This window comes from Panthera onca, chromosome D3, assembly GCF_046562875.1.
Source record: "Panthera onca isolate mPanOnc1 chromosome D3, mPanOnc1 haplotype 2, whole genome shotgun sequence".
NCBI classification, from domain to species: domain Eukaryota; kingdom Metazoa; phylum Chordata; class Mammalia; order Carnivora; family Felidae; genus Panthera; species Panthera onca.
Genome location: NC_138350.1, coordinates 5,119,791 through 5,144,858, shown reverse-complemented (window position 1 = coordinate 5,144,858; position 25,068 = coordinate 5,119,791). Strand labels below are relative to the sequence as shown.

The following is a 25,068-nucleotide window of genomic DNA, read 5'->3' as shown; positions in this document are numbered from 1 at the left end:
AGGCAGTCAGGCCACACAGTGTATGATTCCACTGATGGGAAGTATCCAGAACAGGTAAATCCACAGAGAAAGAAAGCAGACTGGCACTCGTCTAGGGTTGGAGGGTTGGTGGGGAAACGAGAAGTGAATTCTTTTCGAAGTAATGAAACTATCCTAAAATTGATTCTACTGAAAGTTACACAGCTCTGTGAATAGACCCAAGACCACTGAATTATATACTTTATTTTTTTTAATTAAAAAAGTTTTTTTGTACATTTAATTATTTTTGAGAGACAGAGAGAGACAGCGTGAGCAGGGGAGGGGCAGAGAGAGAGGGAGACACAGAATTCAAAGCAGGCTCCAGGCTCCGAGCTGTCAGCACAGAGCCTGACGTGGGGCTCGAACCCACGAACCGCGAGATCATGACCTGAGCCGACGTCAGACGCTCAACCAACTGAGCCACGCAGGCGCCCTCAGTTCACCCATTTAAAGTGTTTAATTCTGGGGCGCCTGGGTGGCTCAGTCGGTTAAGCGTCCGACGTCGGCTCAGGTCATGATCTCGCGGTTCGTGGGTTCGAGCCCCGTGTCGGGCTCTGTGCTGACAGCTCGGAGCCTGGAGCCTGCTTCTGATTCTGTGTCTCCCTCTCTGTCCCTCGCCCGCTCACGCTCTGTCTCTGTCTCTCAAAAATAAATAAAACGTTAAAAAAAAGTCTGCTGTAAAACCAGAAACTAAACAGAGCACGGTCGCTGTTGCGGGACATAATGCCAGTTGAAAGCATAGATACCGAAGCCTGTTGGCCTGTTTGAATCTTGTTTCTGCCCCTTACTAGCTGATGCTCGAGAAGTTATTGAATCTTTGGGTATCTTGGAAATGTGGAAAATAGTGTCATATCTACCTCTGAGGGCTGTCATGAGGATTATGTCAATGGTTGGAATGGTGCCCAGGTCCCAGAAAATGCTAAAGATGTGTTTGCCGGTTTCTGTTCCTCCTACAGCCTGTCACAAGCCGGCCCAAGGCCGGGTAAACACGGCCTCCGTTCATCTTTTAAATACATTCCTAAATCCCCATCTCCTTTGTCAGGAAGTCTGCTGCACTGGGGAAATGAGAGGTAATAACTAAGTATTCGCACAGCTGTTCAAGGTCACCGAGGGAGGTGAAGGGTAGGGCCAGAGGGCGGAAGCGGTGGTGGAATGATGGAGCGGGCATGCGGCCTTCCCACGCGCAGGTGGCTCTTCTAGCTGGTTCTTCCCTGCTCGCGTCTGGCACAGGCTGAGCACAGAGGGTCCCAGTGGGCAACGGTCAAGTGTAACTGACTGCGGTAGGCAGAACAGCGGCCCCCAAAGTCGTGCACATACATCCCAGTCCCTGGGACCCGAGACTATGTGACCTCACGCAGCAATCTGGCAGGTGTTAAGGACCCTGAGATGGGGAGTCTCCTGGGTTATCCAGTGGACCCACCGTAATCAAAGGGTCCTCACAGGCGAAAGAGGGAGGCAGGAGGATCAGAGTCAGAGATGATGTGGCGACAGAAGCCAGAGCTAGAGATTTGAAAACGGTACTCTGTTGGCTGTAAGGGTGGAGGAAGGAGCCAAAAGCGAAGAAATGCCTCCAAAAGCTGGAAAAGGCAAGGAAGTGGATTGTCCCTGAAAGCTGTCAGAAGAAATGAATTTTCTGACACCTTGGTTTTGACGCAGCGAAACCCTTTTCTGGTTTTTGAGCTCCAGAGTTTTATCCAGTATTATCCGTGTTGGTATGACCCATAAATAGCATATTCTGCATTATCCTAACAAAACTGTGTTACCTCGAGCCAGTTAAGTTTGTGGTAATTTGTTACAGCAGCAATAGATGAATACAGACTTTAACCCGCAGGGTTGTTTTTTTCCTTCCCTCAAAGGGGGCACAGGGCAGCATGTGGCTCTTGCCTCTGAGCTGACCGCAGCAAATTTAATCTTGCCTCCACACCAGCTAAGAGGCTCTCCCAGGAAGTCACCCCTGATTGATCACCTCCTTTGCCTTCTCAGGACTAAGAGTCTTCAAACTCCTCATGTGGGCCTAGTAAGTCCAGTATAATCAGACCCGTCCACCTCCCTGACCTCATCCCCCCCCCGTATTCCTTACTCACTCTGTTCTAACCACACTGGCCTTCTTCGTGTTCCTTGAACACACCAAGCCCGTTCCTACCACAGGGCCTTTGCACTTGTGGTGTCTGCCTAGGACGCCCCTCCCCCAGCTCTCTCTGTGGAGGGTACCCACACTTCATTCCGATCTCAGCCCAGATGTCACCTCCTCAGGGAAGCCTTCCTGACTGTCCCATCCTAGTCAGTCTCTTTCATATCACTCTTGTATTTTTTTCATGGCACTTCCCACAAGCTGAAAATTTTAAAACTTTAAAAAATACCTATCTCCTTACACTAGAATTGCACCATCCGATAGAGTAGCCACAAGCCACATGTGGCTGCTGAGCACTTGAACTGTGGCTGGTCTGAACTAGCACGTGCAACAGGGTTAAACACGCATCAGATTTCAAAGACATAGGGAAAAAAATGCAAAATACCTATTTAATAATTATTTGAGTAACTATGTGAGGTGATGGATGGTAAATTTCACAATACACATAAATATCAAATCATTATGCTGCACACCTAGGGGCGCCTGGGTGGCTCAGTTGGTTGGGCGTCCAACTCTGATTTCGGCTCAGCTCGTGATCTTGCGGTAGATGGGATCGAGCCCTGCATCAGGCTCTGCTTTTGCATTAAGGAGTCTGCTCTGGATTCCCTCTTTCTCCCTCTCCCTAGGCCCCACCTCTGCTCTCTTTCTTTCTCAGAATAAACATTTTTAAAAAATTATGCGGGGCACCTGGGTGGCTCAGTCAGTTGAGCGTCTGACTGGCTCAGGTCATGATCTCACAGTTCGTGGGTTTGAGCCCCACATCGGGCTCTGTGCTGACAGCTCGGAGCCTGGAGCCTGCTTCAGATTCTGTGTCTCCCTCTCTCTCTGCCACTCCCCCACTCGCGCTCTGTCTCCCTCTGTCTCAAAAATAAATAAACATAAAAAAATTACATTAAAAAAAATTATGCTGTAACCTAAAACTAATACAATGTTATATGTCAATTATATCTCAATAAAAAATAATTTTTATGTTGATTACATGCAGAAATAATATTTTGCAAAGACTTGGTTTGATAAGATATCAAAATTTTTTTTAACCTCATCTGTGTCTTTTTATTAATGTGACAAGTCACATAATATTATTTTTTAAGTTTATTTATTTTGAGAGAGAGAGTGAGTGTGTGTGCACGAGTCGGGGAGGGGCAGAGAGGGAGACAGAGAATCCCAAGCGGACTCCACACTGTCAGTTCATAGCCTAATATGGGGCTCGATCTCATGAACCATGACCTGAGCTGAAATCAGGAGTCAGTCATTTAACCAACTGAGCCACCCCGGGCATCCCCCACCCCCCACCACATAATATTTCTATGGACAGCCCTGCACTAGAAAGTCAGGTCCAAGAAAGTCAGGTCCAAAGACCTCATCTACTGTGGTCACTGCTGTCTCCCCAGTGCCCAGAACAGTGCCCAGTTCATAGCAGGTGCTGGATAAATACATCTGTTGAATGAGCAAATGAACAACATATCCTGTTAACAATATAGACAACTGTATCCGCACAGCCACTGCTTTCTAAGCCTGTTGGTATTTTTCCTGTCTTCCCAGTTACCCACCCACTGCCTGAGATGAGGATCCAGCTTTCCTAGTCTCTGCACTGCCCATGTCACTTAGGAGGGCACTTTGCATGCTGTGGCCCATCAACGGGGTTGCAGACTGAGTAACCAGATAGACAGAACATGTCAAGACTGTGGCCTGAGTCTGTGTGATGAGCAGAACTGACTAAATCTGGGGGCGGGGGGGGGGGGGGGTGGGTATGCTCAGGGGAGGAGTTGGCGGAAGACAGGGTGCATGCGTTGTGCTGAGAGAGAGAGAGGGAGGGGGGTGAGGCAGAAAAAAGAGGGAGGAATGAACAAACTGATAAGACCAAGGACATGTTAGGAAGATTTTTGTGGAAATAACACCTTGAAGAGCCTTTGAGACCACAAGAAAAAAAAAAACCCAGAGAAGTCTCTCTTGATCCCAAGAATACAAAGAAAAGTAAACAAGGGGCTGGGATGGGAAGAGGGTTTTGCCCTCTGATTTCGGAGAGATCATCCTCAGTGTTTACAAACAAGCCTCAGCTCTGAGCACGCTGGGGTTTACTTCCTGGCTGACGGCGTTCCAGAAGTGACAAGTGCAGCTGGCTGGGAATGCCATCTGACTCCAAGCCTAGCGGCCTCCGATGGCTCCCAAGGATGTCCCCCAGCCCAGCTGCTGCAGAATTCCAACGTCAAGGGTGGGAACAGAGGCGCTGGGACTTCTGTGTGACCCGGGCTAAGCCCCTTGGCAGCCACACGAGGGGATTTCAAAGATCCTTTCCCCTGACTCTCTAAAAGAGATTGGGAGTGGGGTCCCCAGTATCAGACCATGAACACCTCATTGAAAGCCTATCCAGGCCTAAAGACAACAGCTAACACTTGTAAGGCCCTCACGATGGGCCAGGCCTAGTCCCAAACACTTTATGGAAGTTAACCAACCCTTCAATTCTCCCCACAACCCTATGAGATGAGTACTATTATCCCCATTTTACAGCTGAGGAAACTGAGGCACAGAGAGGTGAGCTGACTTGCCTAAGATCACACAGTGGCAGGGTTTGAAGCCAGGCTGTCTGGCTCCAAAGTCCCTGGGAACTTGACATGAATTACAGGGCTGGGGCATTTTCAAGCTCCGAGCATGATCTTGGAAATGTTGCCTAACACTTGGGAGCTTGAGTTTCCTTCCTGACCTCAGGGCACAGGGACCTATGAGGACAAACACTGTCAAACCTCCCAAACACTAGTGCTCTTAACCACTGGCAGTTCTGCCCCGAGGTTAAGACTACATACACAGCCTGGGTTATTTTCCTTGAAACACAATAGGTTATGGCCTGCCAGAGAGGTTCAGAGAGGCCAAGTACATTTCCTGAGGCCACACAGCAAGGCAGAGCCCCCTCAGACACCCTGATTGCTCCTAGGAAAGGCGTTTCCTCCTATTCTCTGTCCAAAGGGTCTGACAGAAGCTTCCCTGGCCTGAGGTTGGGGCAGGAAACCACACATCTCCCACTTCCTTTTCCCCAGGCACCTTGTCTAGACTCCCAGTCCAGTAGAGAGGCCCTGATTCATCCGAGGAATTCTTGTTCACAGGGCAGAGGCTTAGCTTAAAGCTGCCCCAAATCGTGTCCTATCCCCTGGGTGGGGAAGAGGCACCAGAGTTACCTCCACTGGCCTGGGATTCTCTCAGCACTAATTTGGGGCAAATCCCCCCTCCCCCAATTTTCTTCATTTGTAAAACGAAGACAATTCCTGCCTCAGAGAGTTCCGTGAAGATTAAAGATAAAATCAAGGAGGGGAAAGCACTTCAGTTTCATAAATTAGAAGGAATTCTGGGAACAATTCGCAAATAGAAACCCAGAGTCTGGGGGTTGATGAGCTGGGTGGCTGGAGGTCACATCCCCTTTGCTACGGGGGGGTTTGGGGATGAGAAGAAGAAAGGGGCCTGACCGAAGGGCAGAGGGCTTATTTCATTTCTGGAAAATAATATCATCTAAGCGCTTTAGATATATCACACTTAATTCTTAATGAGGTGGGCCTTATTACCATCACCATTTGACATGCGAGGAAATAAAGCACAGAGAGGTTAAGTAACTTACCCAAGGTCACACAGCTATTAGACGGTAAAGGTGGGACTGGAACTCAGGTCTGACTCCAAAGGACTGCCCTAATCTCTGAGGTAGTATATGCCAGGTGGCGCTGGCTGGACAAAAGAGGGCCAGGGGCCTCCCTCCCTCCCTCCCTCTCTCATCCTCGTCTAGTCCCTGCGTACACAAACGTGCGCGCCTACAGCTGCGCGATGCTGAAGGGCCCTTGGGTCCCAGCGGCCCCATTCCCCGGATGGGCAGACTGGGGCCGCTGCCCACCTTCTGGTGCTTGCGCTCCTTCTCGATGCGGTCCATCCTCTCCAGGCGCAGACGGTCCAGCTCCAGGCGCAGCTCGTCCAGCTCAGGCGCGACGTGGTGGCGGCTGACCAGCACCTCCAGGATCTCCAGGACGCGCACGACCTTGGGCATGAGGCGCGCGATGGCCTCGCAGCCGTGCTGGTCGATGACCCGCTCGAACTCGTGGCCCACGAGCGACGCGATGTCGTACACGTCCATGACGGTCAGCTCCGCCACGTTCTTCTCCAGCGCCGACTCGGCCGCCAGCGACGACCCCCGGTCCTCCTCCATGGCCCCCCGCCCGGCCTCTCCCCCACCCCGCAAACTAGTGCAACTCCCAAACTTGCCGCTGTCGAGGGCAGCGCCGGGCCGGGCCCACCTCGCGCCGCCGCGGGCGGTCCGCGCTCAGCTGGCCCTCGGGCGAGGACGCACCGGGCGGCGGGCGGCCGTCCGCATGGGCGGGGGCGGCGGACCGCGAGCCGGAGGGCGGCGCGCGGGGGGCGAGTCTCGGCGCGCGGCTCGGCCCGGAGCCTACTCCCCGGCGGGAGGAGGCGGCGGCGGCGGCGGCGGCGGCGGCGGCGGCGGCGGCGGCGAGGAAGGCGCGCGTGCGCAGGCCCGCGGCGCCTCCCAAGTTGGGAATCCGAGTTGGGCGCAATGGAGGCGCGGGGTCTAGCCGGAGACGGGGCCCGGTCGCCCTCGGAAACAGTTCTCGCCCGGGGGTCGCCCCCACGCCCGGGGCCGGGGAAGGACGGGCGGCCGCGGCTCCTCCGGGAAACTTTGGCGGCGGCGAGACCCGGTGACCGGCTCCCCCCGCGGGGATGCCGCGCGCCCCGCCCCGATCCCGGCCTGGCGAGGGGCGCGCCCGGCTTCCGCCGCCCGAGGGCGCCCGGGTCCCCGCGGGCCGCGTTCCGCGACCCGCCGACTAGGCGGCCCCCTCCCCCCCCGCTCGCCGGCCCCCGTGCCACACACGCTCCCCCCGGCCCCGCGGGACCTTCCTCCGCCGCGCCCCCCGAGCGTCCGGGCGCGCCGCCCCCTCCTCCGGCCCGGTCCTGGCTCCTCCTCTCCCACTGCCGCCGGGGAGGGGTCGAGGCTAGCCCGGAGGAGAGGGGGAGGGGGACGGGGCGGTGGGGGAGGCTCGTCTGGGGACGATTCGCCGCGCCGGGCGGCGGCCCCGGCGGTGGAGCCGAATGGAGGGGTCGAGAGGTGGACTCCGGGATGGGGCCCATCCTGGGGAGAGAGCGAGGACCACCCCCGGCCCCCCCCCTCCCCCCAGCTCCCCAGCCCGTAGACCCAGCTACGGGCGGAGCTGGCGGCGCCGGGCCCTGCGCTCCAGCCCAGGCGCCCGAGAGGGGCCGAAGGAAGGGTGGAGGGGTCCCCTGCCCCCGAAGCCGCCGGCCGGCCCCGCCCGCAGAGCCACGTCCATTTAGCAGTTCCTCGTGACATAAACACCGCTTCACAGAGGAGGTGAGGCCGGGGTTTGGATCTCAGCACCGCGAGTTTTCTTGTCCAAGCCCCCTCTCCTTTTTGACCTAAGTCCCCTGGTCCATCGGACACCCCGCCGCCCCCAGAAGAGCCTTTCCTGAAGCCACCGGCCCTCCCATTCTTCCCGCCGCCACGCATGGCTTATGGACCCTCCTCTGCGTTCCCACAACCCGCTGTCTTCTATACAATTGCTCCTTACACAGAGTTTTAACGGTGTGGTTACACATACGCCTCCCCCATGAGACTGTGAGCTCTTTGGAGGCATGAAAGAAAGAAAGAGTGAAAAAGAAAGAAAGAGAGAGAGAGAGAGAGAGAGAGAGAGAGAAAGAAAGAAAGAAAGAAAGAAAGAAAGAAAGAAAAAGAACTTTAACACCCTTGTCCTAAAACCCACACCAACCTGGCACATTATTGATTAAAAATATTTTTTAAGTAGAGCTTGGAGCCTGGATTGGATTCTGTGTCTCCGCTCTCTGCCCCTCCCCTGCTTGCACTCTCTCTCTTTCTCTCAAAAATAAATAGACATTAAAAAATATATATATGCATGTTAAAATATCATGTAACTGCTTTTGAGTTAACCAGTATTTTTAAAAACATTAGTTTAAATTTCCAATTACGTAGGTATTCATAGATATAACCCACGTAATGAAATCTCTTTAGGGTCTTCAGTAGTTTTTAAGAGTGCCCTTGGAAAAGGGTCTCTGAGACCAGAGAGTTTGAGAACTGCTTCCTCACAGCATCCTAGGAAGTATTATCCTTGTTTTACAAATGAGGAAAGGGGGGAGGCACAGAGAGGTCAAATAACTCGCCCAGGGCCCAGCAGCTGGTAAGAGGTCAGATCTGTGCACAGCAAGCCAGTGAGGTGGACATGTGATTATCCCCATCCCAAATCAAGGACAGTGAGAAACAGGGAGGGGCATTAGCTTCCTGCAGCTGATGTAACAAATTGCCACAAACTTGGAGACTTAAAACAATAGAAACTTATTCTCTGACAGTTCTGGAGGCCAGATATCTGAAATCAAGGTGTTGGCAGGATCAGGCTCCCCGGAGGGTCCTCTCTTGTCTCTTCCAGCTTCTGGGATGCTTAGTCTGTAGCCACATCCCTCCAGTCTCTGCCTCTGTTTTCACGTGGTCCTTCCATGCATGTCTGTCTTCTCTTTGTGTCTCTTGTAAGAACACCTGTCATTGGATTTAGAGCCCATCTGCACAATCCAGGATGATCTAATCTCAAGGTCCTTAACTTAATTCACTTGCAAAGATTATTTTTTCAAAATAAGGTCTCCACTTCCAGGATCGGGACACGGAAGTATCTTTTGGGGCAGGGTGGCACCATTCAACCCACTTGCTTAAGGTTCCACAGCTGGGAGGGATGCAGCCAACCCAGTGGGTGCCCGTGTTGAGTGAAGGAATAAATAACGAATGCCCAGATTGGGGTAGTTTTCCCCTAAAGGCAGCAAAGATGTGCTGAGAGTCAGCTGGGAGGGGACCAGGATTGAAGAACTAGAATACCAGCCTGCAGCCTGAACTTAAGATGGGGGCAGGAAAGGAGTGGGGGCCGGGGGGAGGCAGAAGTCTGAGACGACCCCAGATGGTGAGCTCAGGAGAATGGCTACAGTTTTAAGCAAGCAAGTTTTAAGCAGTCAAGCCTGGTGGTTAAGCTTCCAGAACCTCTCTGCGGTCTAATCCTGGCGTAGTCCCTGACCAGGTGTTTGGCCTCTCGGGGCCTCAGCTTCCCACTCTATAAAATGGGATCACAGAGGGTAATTGTGATCATTAAACAAATCAGGGTATGTGCCGGCCTCCCCCAGTGCTTCTAAGCTTCTGTCATCCTCACCATCATCGTTAGGTGTAGATGTCTACACCTAACGTAGGTGTAGACGTCTAGGTGACAGCTGGAAACGTGGACCTGAAACTCAGGACCAGAGCAATGATAAGAGCTATACTGACATTCATTTATTCAATAGGTATTTAGCTCTTAATGTACGCCAGGGACTCTGCTAACCCTGTGGGATGCGGCAATATGAGAGAGACAGGATTGCTGCTCTTGTGGGAAACAGAGAGGAAACAGGAGAAACCAAAAATAAACTAATTTCAGATGGAGCAAGAGAGGGTTGACAAAGGGGAGGAGAATCAAGAAATCAGTGTGTCCCAGAAACCAGGCGTGTTAGCACGATTCAATTGGGAAAAGAGTCCCACACACTGTATTTCTCGACTATGAATATTTTATAACACTTTTTTTTAAATTTTTAATATTTATTTATTTTTGAGACAGAGAGAGACAGAGCATGAAAGGGGGAGGGTCAGAGAGAGGGAGACACAGAATCCGAAACAGGCTCCAGGCTCTGAGCTGTCAGCACAGAGCCCGACGCGGGGCTCGAGCTCCCGAACTGTGAGACCATGACCTGAGTCAAAGGCAGACGCTTAACTGACTGAGCCACCCTGAAATTTATTTCTTGATGAAACGGGATTGTTTGTCTTAGACAGATGCTGTCTGGATGTTGCTAATTTCACCACTGTAACGTCCTTTAATATGTCTGTTCCCGCTATTTTCTTTAGACTGGTAGTTGTATCAACAGGTTTGATCTGATTTAGGTTCAATTTATTTGGCAGTGGTGTGTTGGACATTTCTTTTTGCTTTTTTGCGGAAGGGGCAAGACTCATTTTTAAATGTTTCTCTAGATGTAAATTACGTGCAATAATGTTCACCTTTTTAATGTGTACAATTCAGTGGTTCTTCGTATATTTGCAGGGTTCTGTACCCATCACCCATCCCCACCCTCTAACTTCAGAACATTTTCAACAACCTCCCCCCAAAGCCTTGTACCCATTAGCAGTCACTTTCCATCCTCTCCTGCCCCCAGCCCCTGGCAACCACTCTTCTGCTTTCTGGGTCCATAGATGTGTCTATTCTGAACATTTCATATACCGGGTGGCCTTTTGTGCCCGGCTTCTTTCACTCAGCATAATGTTTTTAAGGTTTATCCATGCCGTGGGACCACATAATTCCTTTTCATAGCCTAATAATCTCCCATTGTATGGACGGGCCACATTCTGTTTATCCATCCATCCACGGGCTTTTGGGATGTTTCTACCTTCCCTGCTGGTTTGCCCATGTTAAGACAGTAATTTCCTTCTGGAAGCTCAGATCACTTAGTAGAAATGTTTCCTCCTCCCAGAACTCCTTCTTTCTAGGCTCCAGAAGAGGGTAGGAAGGAAAAGGGAAAAGGACTTTATCCAGCCAGAAGCTCATAGCCGTTGGTACTTTCTGAACGGGTGAGGCAAACACCCCGTAAGCCCCAGCCTGCTTTCTGTCCGTGGATTTACTTATTCTGTCCATTTCAGATACGTGGAATTAATATGCTATGTGAAGGAAGAGGAGACAGCCACAGACCATGTGTGTGAGGCCCAGGGGAAGAATGGGCTCCGTTTGTGTGTGAGTCAGCAGACTGACCAGCGGACTTGTTGGGGCAAGTTGGGGAACAGCGTGAAATGAAGTTGAAAAGGGTGGCAGAGGGGCTCCTGGGTGGCTCAGTCGGTTAAGCGTCCGACTTCGGCTCAGGTCATGATCTCGCAGTTCGTGAGTTCAAGCCCCGTGTCGGGCTCTGTGCTGACCGCTCAGAGCCTGGAGCCTGTTTCAGATTCTATGTCTCCCTCTCTCTCTCTGACCCTCCCCCATTCATGCTCTGTCTTTCTGTCTCAAAAATAAATAAACGTTAAGAAAAAAAAAAATTTTTTTTTAAAAATGAAAAGGGTGGCAGAGATTGACTGCGGGGTCAAGTTCGTATCTGACATAGTAGGGAGGATGTTACGTGACATCTGGCAAGTCATCGAATCTTTGTTTTACTTTTTTTCATCTGTAAAATGGGAGTAATCTCAGCGGAGATTAAACGAGTTAAAATATGTAAAATGTTTAGAACAGAGGATGGCACACAGTAAGAGCTACATTAATGTTAGCTGTTGCTATGCTTGCTGTGTGGGTGGTTTGACATGTGCTGTGATTGTCACCACTGAAGCGTCTCATTTGGAGCAACGACATCATGAAACCAGCACTGATGTCTGACTGTGATGTGAGGGGCTCTTAGAAAAATTAGGAATCAGGGCCACCCCTCAATTCTACCTCCAAAATCTCTCCCAAGATTTTCCACTTTGCTCCACCTCCCTACTGCCACCCTGGCCCCACTTACTGTAATTTTCCCTTCTGGAAGAAGCCGATGGTGGGCTTCTGATTTCTTCTTTGTCTCTTCTTCCCACTAACGTGTTTTCTGCACGGCAGCAATTTTGCACAGCCAGTAGTTTTGATAAAGCACATGCATTTCACCCCCGCCAGGTGTCGATGCCAGGTTACAATAAAATCCAGAGCCCTTACCGTGTCTGACACAGACTTTCATAGTCTGATCTGTGTCGACTTCACTGTCTTTGGCCCGCATCTAAGCACCAGTCACCTGCTATTTCTCTGGGTCTTTCATGTGCCATGGTGCATCTCCAAACTCCAGTCCCTAGTGTCAGCGTCTACATGAAGGATCTGGTGTTACAGCCCGTGCCCTGCGATCCGGGAAATCGAGAATTTAAGCTTTTTCAGCAGAAGCAACAGAATTCTGCTTTCACCCGGAGTCACACAGAGACGGATTGCCCCGCCAGAGCTGAATGGCTGGGAAACCCGGGGGTGGGGTGGGGTGGTGGTTTGCAGGTCATTCGAGGGTCCTTTCCTCTGTCCACCTGCTCAGTACCCAGATCCCCTCTCAATAACTCGGAATTTAAAGACTGTGGGCTTGTTGTACCGTCTATGAATAAAATGATACAACGTTGGGCGCCTGGGTGGCTCAGTCCGCTGGTTGAGCGTCCGACTTGATTTCGGCTCAGGTCGTGATCTCACGGTTTGTGAGTTTGAGTCCCCCGTCAGGCTCTGCACTGACAGTGTAGAGCCCGTTTGAGATTCTCTCTCTCCCTCTTTCTCTGCCCCTCCCGTGCTTGCTCTCTGTCTCTCAAAAATTAATTAATTAATTACAAAAAAAGAAATCCTACCCCCCAAGGTGATGGTATGAGGAGGTATTATTAGTGCCCTTGTAAAAGAGGCCTCCGCGCTCTGTTGCCTTGTGAGGACTCAGCAAGAAGGCAGCATCCAGGGGCGCCTGGGTGGCTCAGACGGTTAAGCGGCCGACTCAGGTCACGATCTCGCGGTCCGTGAGTTCGAGCCCCACGTCGGGCTCTGTGCTGACAGCTCAGAGCCTGGAGCCTGCTTCAGATTCTGTGTCTCCCTCTCTCTGACCCTCCCCTGTTCATGCTCTGTCTCTCTCTGTCTCAAAAATAAATAAACGTTAAAAAAAAAAAATTAAAAAAAAAAGGCGGCATCCATGAACCTGGAAAGGGGGCTCTCGCCTGTCACCACATCTGCCAGTGTCTTAATCTTGGACCCAGACTTCAGAACTGTGAGAGATGCATCTCTGTTGTGTATAAAGAACCCAGTCTGTGGTAATTTTGTCATAGCAACCCAAGCTGACTAAGACAGGCTACTATTTTCTGAGCATTCCTATGTTTCAGGAGTCTGAGCGGTCTCCCACACAACGCTGCCTTCGCCCTGTGCCTTGAGCTCCATCCCAAAGGGCTGACAACCCGAAATAGACTCGCACCCCCTCCTCCACCCACACCACCCTCCTGACTTCCCGTGGTTGCTGTTCCTGCTTAGCCGTCCCTCTTCTCCTCCTCCTCCTCCTTCTTTGCCAGACTTAAGAGGATCATGGACAATTCTGATGTCACCATCGCATCTAAACACTAGCAATGTCACATGAAACTCGTGGTCTGTTCTGCGTGGACTCTGCTTGATAGGCGACCTCCCTTCAAGGGCATTGTATAGGAGATTCCACTCAGGCTCCCCAAACCCATCTCGGAAAAAAGGATGATCAAACCCTAGCAACCAGATTCTTTAAAGTGCGTTGAGCACACGTTCTCTGAATGTCAATGCCTGTTTCCACCTCGAAGGAGGTTACCTGGAAATGTTAGATTTTCCCTCATGTTGCATTGGCCTGGTAGTGCTTCTCTGTTTTAAGAGTCTCATGCACACCAATGCTTGGGCTCTTAATTAAAGACCATGTTTAATGAAAAAAATATTAGCAAAGTAGAAAAACACCCACTTGTCCTTGTGTGGGTTCCTTAGAAATGGGGCTTGAGACAAATGTTATGAGCTAATGCTTTATTGGAGGGTACGGTACCAGGAATTCAAGAGTGAGGGAAGAGAAGAAAGGCAGAAAAGGAAGGAGAGCAGATTCAAAGTAGAATATTACCAAGGTTGGCCCTGCTTTGCAAGAACATTCCACTGCTTGCTCAGTTTTCTGGAATGTCCCCGGGGAGAGGCTGTGTGCACCCACCGAATCTCAGATTCCGTCCATCACACAGAGTGTGGTACTGGGTGAGTGAGGTTGGGGATATGTGGGGGAAGGTGAGCAATTTATCTGCCCACTCCTGTGAGTCTCTCTTGAGTTTTTCCCATGGGGCGTTAACCTCTCCCCATTTCCAGGTGGACTCCCTATAGTCAGGTGGGTCCGGGTGCTGAGGCGACTGCAGCCTTTGCCTCTGTGGGCACCTGAGGCCATCAGAAGTGTTGGGAGATAAGGGGACTGTGGCTTTGCAACCACGGGCACAGTGTGAGCCGTGGCTGATGGCGTTCATGCTGGGAAGCAAGTGTCCCAGGTGGGACGAACAGGTCTGGGTCGGCCAAACCCAGAGTTCCACCACTGACAAAATTATGTATTTAGTAGAGTTCCCCCCAGTTCCATTCTACTCCCAGGTAACTATGGTTGACACTTTGCTCGACGTTCTTCCTGATTTTTTTCCCCCTGAGAATATGCACATTCTATTTTTCTAAACACACATTTATTAGTTTTACTTCCCAACACGCATTTACTTTTAAAATGGAAGCATGACGGGTCACCTGAGTGGCTCAGTCGGTTAAGTGTCTGACTCTTAATTTCGGCTCAGGTCATGATCTCACCGGTCATGAGTTCAAGCCCTGTGTCGGGCTCTGTGCTGACAGTGAGAAGCCTGCTTGGGATTCTCTCTCTCCCTCTCTCTCTCTCTGCCCCTCCCCAGCTTGTGCATGCGCTCTGTCTCTCTCAAAGTAAATAAATAAACTTTAAAAAAATAAAATGGAAGCATGACATACATATTAGTATGCGATTTGTTTTTTCACATCGTAATACCCTATAATTATTTTTCCAGCTCAGCATATATAGACCTACTTTATTCTTTTTTTTTTTTTTTTTTTACAGATAAGTTTGCATACTTTAATTCTCCTGAATCCTAATAGGTTTTAACTCCTAACATACACATTTTGGTAGCATAAGTTCTAATATGTTTATTTTGTTTTAATTTTAATTCCAGTATAGTTAACATACAGTTATGTTAGTTTCGGGTGTGCAATATAGTGATTCAGCAATTGTATACATTACTCAGTGCTCATCATACAAGTGCGTTCCCTAATCCCTATGTTCCCTAATCCCTAGTTCATCCATCCCCCAACTCCTCCCCTCTGGTAACCATCAGTTTGTTCTCTATAGTTGAGAGTCTGTTTTTTCGGTTTGTCTTTTTTCTCCTTTGTTCATTTGTTTTGTTATTTAAATTCCATAGGTGAATCAAACTATATAGGATTTGTCTTTATTTATTTTGAGAGAGAGAGAGAGAGAGAGAGGAGGGGAGGGGCAGAGAGAGAGGGTGAATCCCAAGCAGGCTCCACGCTGACAGTGCCCCAATGTGGGGCTCAAACTCACAAACTGTGAAATCATGACCTGAGCTGAAATCAAGAGTCAGACACTTAACGGACTGAGGCACCCAGGCACCCACGGGATTTGTTTTTCTTTGACTGATTTATTTCACTTAGCATGACACCTGTAGATCCCTCCATGTTGTTGCAAATGACAAGATTTCATTCTTCTTAGCGGCCGAGTATGTTCCATTGTATATATATAGCACATTTCTTTATCCAGTCATCTGTGGATGGACACTCGGGTTGCTTCCTCCTCTTGGCTATTGCAAATAACGCTGCAATAAACATAGGGAGGCGTCTGTCTTTTTGAATTAGTGTTCTTGTATTCTTTGCGTAAATACTCAGTAATGTAATTGCTGGATCGTAAGGAAGCTGTACTTTTAACTTTTTGAGGCACCTCCATACTGTTTTCCACCGTGGCTGCACCCGTTTGCATTCCCACCAACAGTGCACAAGGGCTCCTTTTTCTCCACGTCCTCGCCAACACCTCGATTTTAGCCATTCCTCAGTCTTCTTTTAGTAGATAATACCTCCTTCATTCTTTACATTAAAAAAAAAATGTTTATTTATTTATTTTTCAGAGAGACAGAGAGACAGAGAGAGAGACAGAGCATGAGCAAGGGAGGGGCAGAGAGAGAGAAAGGAAGACACAGAATCCGAAGCAAGCTCCAGGCTCTGAGCCGTCAGCACAGGGCCTGGCGCGGGGCTTGAACTCACAAACCGCGAGATCATGACCTGAGCCGAAGTCGGATGCTTAACCGACTGAGCCACCCAGGCGCCCCTTCTTCATTTTTTTAAGTGATGGTATAGCTTTTTGGTTTATGGATATGCTGTAATTTACCTGATCATTTCTCCCTTGATAGACACTGGCAGGATTTTATGGTTTGTGCTATTTTATTTATTTATTTATTTATTTACTTATTTATTTATTTATTATTTGAGAGAGAGAGAGAGAGAGAGAGAGAGAGAGCGAGCGCACGAGCAGGGGAGAGAGGCAGAGGGAGAGGGAGAGAATCTTAAGACATGCGGTTCCGTCCCATGATTCTGGGATCATGACCTGAACCGCAAGCAGGAGTGGGACGCTCAACAGACTGAGACCCCCCCCCCCCCGACTGTGCTCTTTTATTTATTTTTTTAATTAATTATTTTTATTTAAAAAAAATTTTTTTTTTCAACGTTTTTTATTTATTTTTGGGACACAGAGAGACAGAGCATGAACGGGGGAGGGGCAGAGAGAGAGGGAGACACAGAATCGGAAACAGGCTCCAGGCTCCGAGCCATCAGCCCAGAGCCTGATGCGGGGCTCAAACTCACGGACCGCGAGATCGTGACCTGGCTGAAGTCGGACACTTAACCGACTGCGCCACCCAGGCGCCCCCAGACTGTGCTCTTTTAAACAACATTGCTGTGCAGATGGACACAATTTGGGGGGGGGGGTTTCAACTGTGTGAGAAGTGAGTGAGTTGCATTGTTCTTTGGGGGCTGGGGCAGGGCTGTCTAGCCCTTCTTTATTCTCCACATTTCAAGGACACTCGTCCTTTTCCAGTTTTTAGGCTTGGCAAGGTCAAAACCCGTCCGTGTCTGCTAAATGTGAACGTACATCTGCCCTGTGACCCAGCAATTCCACGTCTAGGTTTAGGCACAATAGGAGTGAACACAGAATGTCCATATCTGTTACTCAGAATCACCCATCACAGCAGGGAGCTGAGTGCACTTTTTTCGGGTCCAGCCTCTTTCCTTAGCATAATGGTTTGAAGATTCATTCAAACTGTGGTGTGTCTAAATAGCTCATTCTTTTTATTGCTGACCGGTATTCCACTGTATGGCCAACACCACATTTGCTCATCCATTCGCCTGTTGTTGGGCGTTTCGGCCATTTCCGGTTTTTGCCTCGTTCCAACACTGTGACTGTTCATGTGTAAGTCTTTCTGGACGTGTGGGTTCCTTTCTTTTGGGTAAACACCTAGAAGTGTGCCGTCTGGGCTGCAGGATAAGCATACGTTTAACTTCTCAAGAAACGTGCTTGGGGCGCCTGGGGGGCTCAGTCGGTTAAGCGTCCGACTCCGGCTCAGGCCACAATCTTGCGGTTCGTGGGTTTGAGCCCCGTGTTGGGCTCTGTGCTGACAGTTCAGAGCCTGGAGCCTGCTTCAGATTCTGTCCCCCTCTCTCTCTGCCCCTCCCCTGCTCATGCTCTGTTTCTGTCTCAAAAATAAACAAACTTAAAAAAAAAAAAACCCAACGCATCACCTTTTCCCAAATGGTTGTGCCGTTTTACATTCCCTCCATCAGTGATGAAACAGAACAGGCTGAGCCTTTGTAATGCTACCAATATCCCTGGGGGATTCTGCGGCTCACCTGAGCTCAGAACCACTGGCTTAGAGGATGATGGATTGAGGGGGGTGCTCTTTTCCTTCAGGAGGTGACAGGAAGCGCGGAGCCTCTGAATCAGAAGTGTGCCTGGTGCGGTGGAGATAGAGGGCCGGCAAGCGGGTCGGTGGGCTTGACTGGCTCTGTGAGGGGAAATGTCTCGATAGAGACCGGAGCGGAGGGGCGGGGGCAGGGAAGGATACGCTGTATGGACTCAATTCTGAATGATGTTGGGAGCCACTGTCGGGTTTTTGAGCAGAAGCATGACATGATTTTGTAGCTTAGGAAACTGAAGCTCAGAGAGGTGAATGTACCGGCCACAGGGTCACACAGTAAGTGGCTGAGCTGAGATTCAAGCCTGGTCTGTCCACAGCCAGAGCGCGTGATTGACCTCTGTAGTCCCTTTGAGCTGTCTCTGGTATCAAATACACACATAAAAAGATGTTTGGAAGCCGTCGATGTCCTGCCAAAGACCATCAGGAACACACTAGTAGCTGAGACAATTGGATTTATTACTCATTACAGCGCGGGAGACGGGACACCCTGCGCAACTGTGGGGGTGTCTCAGTAAGAGAACTCAGGGTGTTAGAAAGAACTGATTATAGGACTCGGGCTTTGGTTGGGTGATTCTGGGGAGAGTTAAGGATCTGGGAGTTTTGCCCTGGAGCGGTGCTGTTAGGAAGCAGGGATAATTCTAGGACTGGGGCTCTTAAATCTTATGTATGTAGGTATGTATGTATGTATTTATGAGAGAGCACACAAGCGGGTGGGAGGGGCAGAGGGAGAGAATCAGTTCGACTCCACGACCCTGGGATCACGACCTGAGCCCAAACCAAGAGTCGGACACTCGACCCACTGAGCTACGCAGGTGCCCTGGGCTCTCAAATCTTATCCAGACAAAGGACAGACTAGAGCCAGGCTGAGGCTGTAACTGGTAAAGAAGCAGCCATTACTGCTATTAGCCAAGAAGGGGAGATGTTTGGTATTTCGTGGCCTGGACCATGTTCGTGTTTTGTCTTGTTTATGGTGGTTGCGAGGTGGCCTTGTCTGATGTTGATGTTCTATGAAATTGTTATTTCAACGGGAGAACACAGAGGCCAGCTGACAGGGCCAGGCCAGCTCCTGGATGTCAGGCACCGCTCTCCTCTCTCTCAAAGCCTTGACAGTTGTTTGATATTCATGGTGGAAATCGGGCTAGGGGAAAACTAGCTTTGGAACATGATCCTATCCTGAAGTCACAGCTTCTGGCTGCCTTTTTTGCCATCTCACCGAGCTGTGCCAGCCCAGCTGTTTCTGGACCATACCCTGGCGGATCGAAAACTTCCCTGTGTGCTTGTTTATTTTTTTTTAAGTTTATTTATTTATTTTGAGAGAGACAGAGAGTGTACGTGAGAGAGAGAGAGAGAGCACGAGCCGGGCAAGGGCAAAGAGAGAGGGAGAGAAAGAATCCCAAGCAGCCTCTGAGATGTCAGCAAGGAGCCTGACGTGGGGCTCGATCCCGCAAACTGTGAGATCATGACCTGAGCCGAAATCAAGAGGGGGACCCTTAACCAACGGAGCCACCCAGGCACCCCTGTTTGTTTTAAACAACTTTATTGAAATATAGTTCACGTGTCTTCAAATCCACACATTTAAAGGTACAATTCCGTGATCTTCAGTGTATTTACATGCAACCATCACCCCATCTCATTCCAGAACATTTTCATTGTTTTAAACAGAAACCGTATTAGCAGTGACTCCCCGTTTCCTCCCTACTCCGCATCACAGCCCGAGGTAACCACTAATCTACTGTCTCTATAGATTTACCTATTGTGAATATTTCACGTAACTGGAATCATATAATACCTGGTCTTTTGTGACCGGCTTCTTTCACTGAGCATAATGTCTTCAAGTTCATCTGCTTTATAGTGTGGGTCACTGCATTATTCCTTTTCATGGCTGAATCATATTCCATTGTGTGGATAGACCACCTTTGCTTATCCATTCATTAACTGAGGAACTTCGGAGGTATCTCCGCCTTCTTGTTGTGCCTGGGGTAAAAACAGTACTTTCCTCTGAAAGCCCAGATCACTTTGTAGGAATCTTTATCTCTTCACAGAACTTCTTGTTTCTGGGAGATGAACCAGACTCCAGGAGAGAGTGGGACAGAAGAGGGAAAAGGGAAAAGGGATTTATCCAGTGGGGAAGCTCGCAGCCATTGGCTAGCTTTGTCACCCAGCAGGGGCTCTGGGAGTGCAAAGATGACTTAGGGCAGAAGTCCCTGCCCTCGAGGAGCTCACAGGCCAGTGACTGGAGGGGGCACATGTATTGTTTCCCCTCCTAGGATCCACCCCATTTTTCTGGTCTTCTTCAGGGGAACCGCCCCCCCACCTCCTCCCTGGTTCCTGGGAAGGAGAAACCCAGGCCTGACCAGCCCACATTAGCCAACCTGTGGGCCTAGTGGTTGCCTCAGGAACGGGCAGGGACTGACTTCAGACGGTCCAGTGACATTCCATGACACTTTTCCTGGACCTCTTTTCTTTTTCCTTTTTTTTTAATGTTTATTTCTGAGAGAGAGAGAGACAGAACATGAGTGGGGAGGGGCAGAGGGAGAGAGGGAGACACAGAATCCGAAGCAGGCTCCGGGCTCCGAGCTGTCAGCCCAGAGCCCGACGCGGGGCTCGAACCCACGAACCGCGAGATCATGACCCGAGCCAAAGTCGGACGCTTAACCGACTGAGCCACCCAGGTGTTCCTCCTGGACCTCTCAGAAAAGGTAATGTTTCATTTGGTTCATTGTTCTTCCCATGTGGTTGATGCAAAACTCGGCTGGAAGCCTGAGGCTGCTGGTGGCCATCTCGCGGTGGTTTGGGGAGAGCCTGCCTGAGCAAGAAGGTGACAGAAGGAAAGCAGGGCTCAGACACAGGAGACCAAACCGCATCCTGGTGATGTAACCTGAGCAACTGGACCACACTGTGCCTGATTTTCTATGCTTTTCAGCTGCACGAACTCTTAATCTTTAAGAATTAGAAAAATAACGGGGGCGCCTGGGTGGCTCAGTCGGTGAAGCGTCTGATTGTCGATTTCGGCTCGGGTCATGATCTTGGGGTCATGAGATCAAGCCCTGTGGCAGACCCTGTGGTGCCAGCGCTGCCTGCTGGGGATTCTCTGTCTCCTTCTCTCTGCCCCTCCCCCGCTGTGCACACTCGAGCTCTCTCTCTCTCTCTCAAAATAAATAAATACGCATTAGAAAAAAGAATTAAAAATTAATCATGATAACGGTTGCACAGCTCTGTGAGTATAACTAAAACCATTGAACTGTATACTTTAAATGGGTAAGTTGTGTGGCATATAAACTATATTCGAATAATAAAAAATAACACCAGATAAGGACGATGATAGAACCGCTTGAGAATGTTATGGAATCCCAGAAAAAGAGCAGCTCACTTCGTCTGCAAAGCAGACTGCAAACAGCCTTCCTGAGTAGATGTTACTCTATATTACCGGTGAGGAAGCAAAGACACTTCCAGAAAGGAGCTGAGTACGTACCTCTTAATGAGTGACAGGGCTAAGAATTACATTTCTAGGAGCGCCTGGCTGGCTCAGTCCGTAAAGCACGTGAGTCTTGATCTTGGGGTTGTAAGTTGGACCCCCACCATGTTGGGTGTAGAGATTACTTAAAAATAAAACCTAAAAGAAAAAAATATATATTTCTAGCCCATAAGCTGGTCTTTGAAAACACAGTCTTTCCTTAGGCACTGTCAAAATCTAAACCATGGTGCTAATTAATTGACCTAAATTATTTTAAAGCATTTATAGCATCGAGCCTGCTTATCATGAGCATCTCCAAATACACACGCGGATAATCCCTGTAGTTCTAACGCCTTTTATTTTGGATTTCCAGAGTTTGACAAAAACTTTTTCATGTTTCAAAGTGGCTTATGTGAAAAAGTTATGTAAATAAGAAGTCCAGGATGTGAACTTCAGGCATAGCTGGATCCAGGGGCTTTCTGATGGCAATAGCATCTGATATCTATTCTCTGCTCCTCAGCTTGGGATTTGCATGATGTTGATGTCACTTTCATGCAGGCTATCCACACATGGTGGCAAAGGTGGTCTCCAGGACCTCTAGGGTTAAATCTTACCAATAGCTTCAGAAAATTCAATGCATTTTCATTGCATATCATTGGCTCAGCTTGGGACACATACCTATCCCTGGACCAATCCCTGTACTTATGCTGATTGGTCAAGCTTAGAGCCAGAGGGTAGGGATAGTCTACCTGAGTGGTGCTGGATAAGATAGGAGGGAAAGGAATCCCCAGTGGACAAGTGAGATACTCTTACAGAGGGGAGAATGGATGTTGAGCACACCTAAACAAACAAACAAGCAAACAAACAAATACACTGATGTTTAGTTTGGGACCAGGAAGTCAGTAGTACTCCTTCACACTGTAGAAATATAGTCATCTAATAAAGTTGATATTAAAAATGTTCTCTTTTGGGACACCCGGGTGGCTCAGTCGGTTGAGCATCCGACTTCGGCTCAGGTCATGATCTCACAGCTCGTGAGTTCAAGCCCCGTGTCGGGCTCTGTGCTGACAGCTCAGAGCCTGGAACCTGCTTCAGATTCTGTGTCTCCCTCTCTCTCTGCCCCCACCCCTGTCAGAAATAAATAAACATTAAAAAAATTAAAATGTTCTCTTTTTAATACTTCAGTTTCATTTTCATGATCTGGACTATCCTTTTCTTTTCACTTAATTTCCCAAATCTTTAAATATTGTTCTTCCTCACCCCTGGATTCTACCATCAAGAATGCCCCTCTTCTGTTTTCCTGTAGCATTTTCTATTTGGATTGCCCCTTTAGTCTCTAATTAATTACTTCCAGGTATTGTTCCCCGTGTGCAAGCAGGGCCTACCACAGGGGCCCAGGGTCATGTGACCAGGCCTTCAAATTCACTAGCAGACTCCCATTTAGACATTTCCTTTTTTTTCCTTTTTTTTCTTTGTTTCTTTCTTCCTTTCTCTCTTTTCTTTCTTCCTCCCCGTCTCTCTCCCTCCTTCCCTCCCTCACCCCCCCATCTATTTATCTATCTATCTCTATGCCCAACTTGGGGCTCCAACTTACAACCCCAAGATCAAGAGTCACATGCTCTACTGACTGAGCCAGCCAGGCGCCCCTAGACTTTTCTTTTTTTAAAAAAAAATTTTTTTTTTAATGTTTATTTATTTTTGAGACAGAGAGAGACAGAGCATGAACGGGGGAGGGGCAGAGAGAGAGAGGGAGACACAGAATCGGAAGCAGGCTCCAGGTTCTGAGCCATCAGCCCAGAGCCCGACGCGGGGCTCGAACTCATGGACCGCGAGATGGTGACCTGAGCTGAAGTCGGACGCTTAACCGACTGAGCCACCCAGGCTCCCCTAGACTTTTCATTTTTACAGATGTTAATTTTACATTTGGTTTATAATTCAGGACAGGAGTTTGTATCAGTCAGAAAACAGAATCCATTCTAGGTCTTTCCAATAGAAAGTTTTGGGTTTTTTTGCAAGATTTTATTTTTAAGTACTCTCTACACCAAATGCGGGGGTTGAACTCACATCCCAAGGTCAACAGTTGCATGCTCTACCGATGGGGCTAGCCAGGGGCCTCTCCAATGGAAAGGTTTTAATGCTGGAAATTGGTTAGACATATGCATTAGTTATCTACTGCTGTGCACAAGGCACCCCAAAACTTAGTGGCTTAGAACAACAATCACCATTATCTTTTGTAGTTTCTGCAGATCTGGAAGTTGAGAGCAGCTTGGCTGAGCAGTTCTGATGCAGGGTCTCTCATGAAGAATTGTAGTCAAAACACTGGCGAGGGCTGCTCTCATCCGAGGGCTTAACTGGGGCCAGAGCTGCCACTTCCAGGATGGTGTGCTTGATGGCTGTTGGGGGGGAGGCATTAGTTTTTCCCCATGTAGGTCTTTCCCAGAGCAGCTCCAGATAGCTGGCTTCCTTAGAGGAAGTGAGTCAAGAGAACAAGGTAGGGAGCGCCTGGGTGGCTCAGTCGTTTGAGCTCTAGGTTTCAGCTCAGGTTATGATCCCAGGGTCGTGGGCTCAAGCCCTGCGTCGGGCTCTGTGCTCAGCGCGGAGCCTGCTTAAGAGTCTCTCTCTCTCCATCTGCCCCTCTGCCCATCTCCCCCTCTGCCCCCTCCCCAGCTCTTGTGTGCACTCTCTCTCTCAAAAACAAAAAAAACAAAAAACAAAAAAAAAAAACAAGATAGAAACTACAATACCTTTTATGACTTAACATCAGAAGTCACACATTGTCACATTTGCCACATTCTCCTAGACAGAGGTGAGTCACAAAGCCAGTTCTGCCTCCTGGTCCAGGAGAGGGGAATTAGGCTGCACCTTTTGAAGGGAGGGGGACCAAAGGGTTTGTAGATATGTTTTGAAATCGTCACAACAGGTGATGATAGGAGCCAAGCAAGGGATGGTGAGACGAGCCACAGATTAGCAACAGCAGAAAGCCGCTATTCCAGTTAGGACTGGAGGGGATGAAGGGAAGTGTGCAATTACCAGAGTCCAGGATCCAGGACCACCCAGCGGAAACGGGAACTTCCGAGGGGCTGGACACTCGAAGATACAGCGGAGTTGCTTCCCAAAGCGGAGGGAGACAGACGCTGCGGCCTCTTCCTTCCTCCACCTTCCGACCTTCTGTCAGGGTCTGCAACTGGCCCAACCTACCAGGAAGCGGACTGCAAGGGAGCCTGGGAGATGTAGTTCCTCGTGATTCGGCGGTGGGCGGAGAGGGCTGCCTGGGTCTGAGATCAAATGGGCAGAAGCCTAACACCGAGCCCCCTCCCCCGCCCTCCCGCAAGGACTGATCTGATTAAGTGGTGATATTGTGGTTATGTTTATCTTCACTTCTGATCACTCTATGAAAATTGTTCCCAACAAAGTGACATTTTAAAACTGAAAATGAAAAAAAAAAAAAATACTGATGAGAGAAAAATCCCTTAGTCTCCTTTATTCTTCCCTAATTTTAAAACAGACTCCCGTGGGACCAGAAGGGAAAGGGAGTGTTCATACCCAGAGAGCAGAAAGCTGAGCTAGCCTTTCTGTGGAAACAGCCTTTTGTTATTCTGTTTAGAACTTGCCAGCTTTTGAGAACTGATGGGTGCAACTGTTCAATTTCTAATCTGGTTTCCTAGTCCCTCGCTCAACAAGCTTCTGATTCCAACAGAAAGGATTTACTTTGTCTGTTCTAGGTATATACCCCAGAGAATTGAAAACGTATGTCCATACACAAATGTGTGTGTGAACATTCATAGCAGCATTATTCCCAATAGTCAAAAAGTGGAAACTCAAATGTCCATCAAATGGCAAACAACGTGTGGCCCGTCTACACAATGCAGTATTATTCAGCCACAGAAAGGAATGAAGTACCACGTGGAAGAAACTTGA

At 49.3% G+C, this 25,068-nt stretch overlaps 1 protein-coding gene and 1 long non-coding RNA gene across 12 annotated transcripts in view; both read right to left on the bottom strand.

Moving 5' to 3' along the window:
* RILPL1 (Rab interacting lysosomal protein like 1) overlaps positions 1–6,591 on the bottom strand; it is a 38,736-nt gene extending 32,145 nt beyond the window's left edge. For 3 of the 10 annotated variants that reach the window (XR_009604057.3, XM_060612124.3, XM_060612125.3), the window contains exon 1: positions 6,021–6,591. Coding sequence is in view for 8 of the 10 variants with exons in the window: in XM_060612124.3 (XP_060468107.2) it covers positions 6,021–6,329 (309 nt within the window). In the remaining 2 variants the exon portion in view is untranslated. The remainder of the gene's footprint in view (positions 1–6,020) is intronic. The other 7 variants (XR_009604058.3, XM_060612128.3, XM_060612121.3 and 4 more) reach the window with 7 other exon arrangements.
* Positions 6,592–20,192: 13,601 nt separating this feature from the next.
* LOC132665284 (uncharacterized) lies at positions 20,193–24,342 on the bottom strand. Of its 2 annotated transcripts, none has more exons than XR_013551399.2 (4): positions 24,181–24,342; positions 23,895–24,012; positions 23,373–23,543; positions 20,193–21,309 (listed from the first exon to the last, which is right to left on the bottom strand). It is a non-coding gene; the product is annotated as an uncharacterized LOC132665284 (long non-coding RNA). The 2 variants fall into 2 exon arrangements; XR_013551400.2 differs by having other exon boundaries at positions 20,193–21,295.
* Between the last annotated feature and the right edge of the window lie 726 nt (positions 24,343–25,068).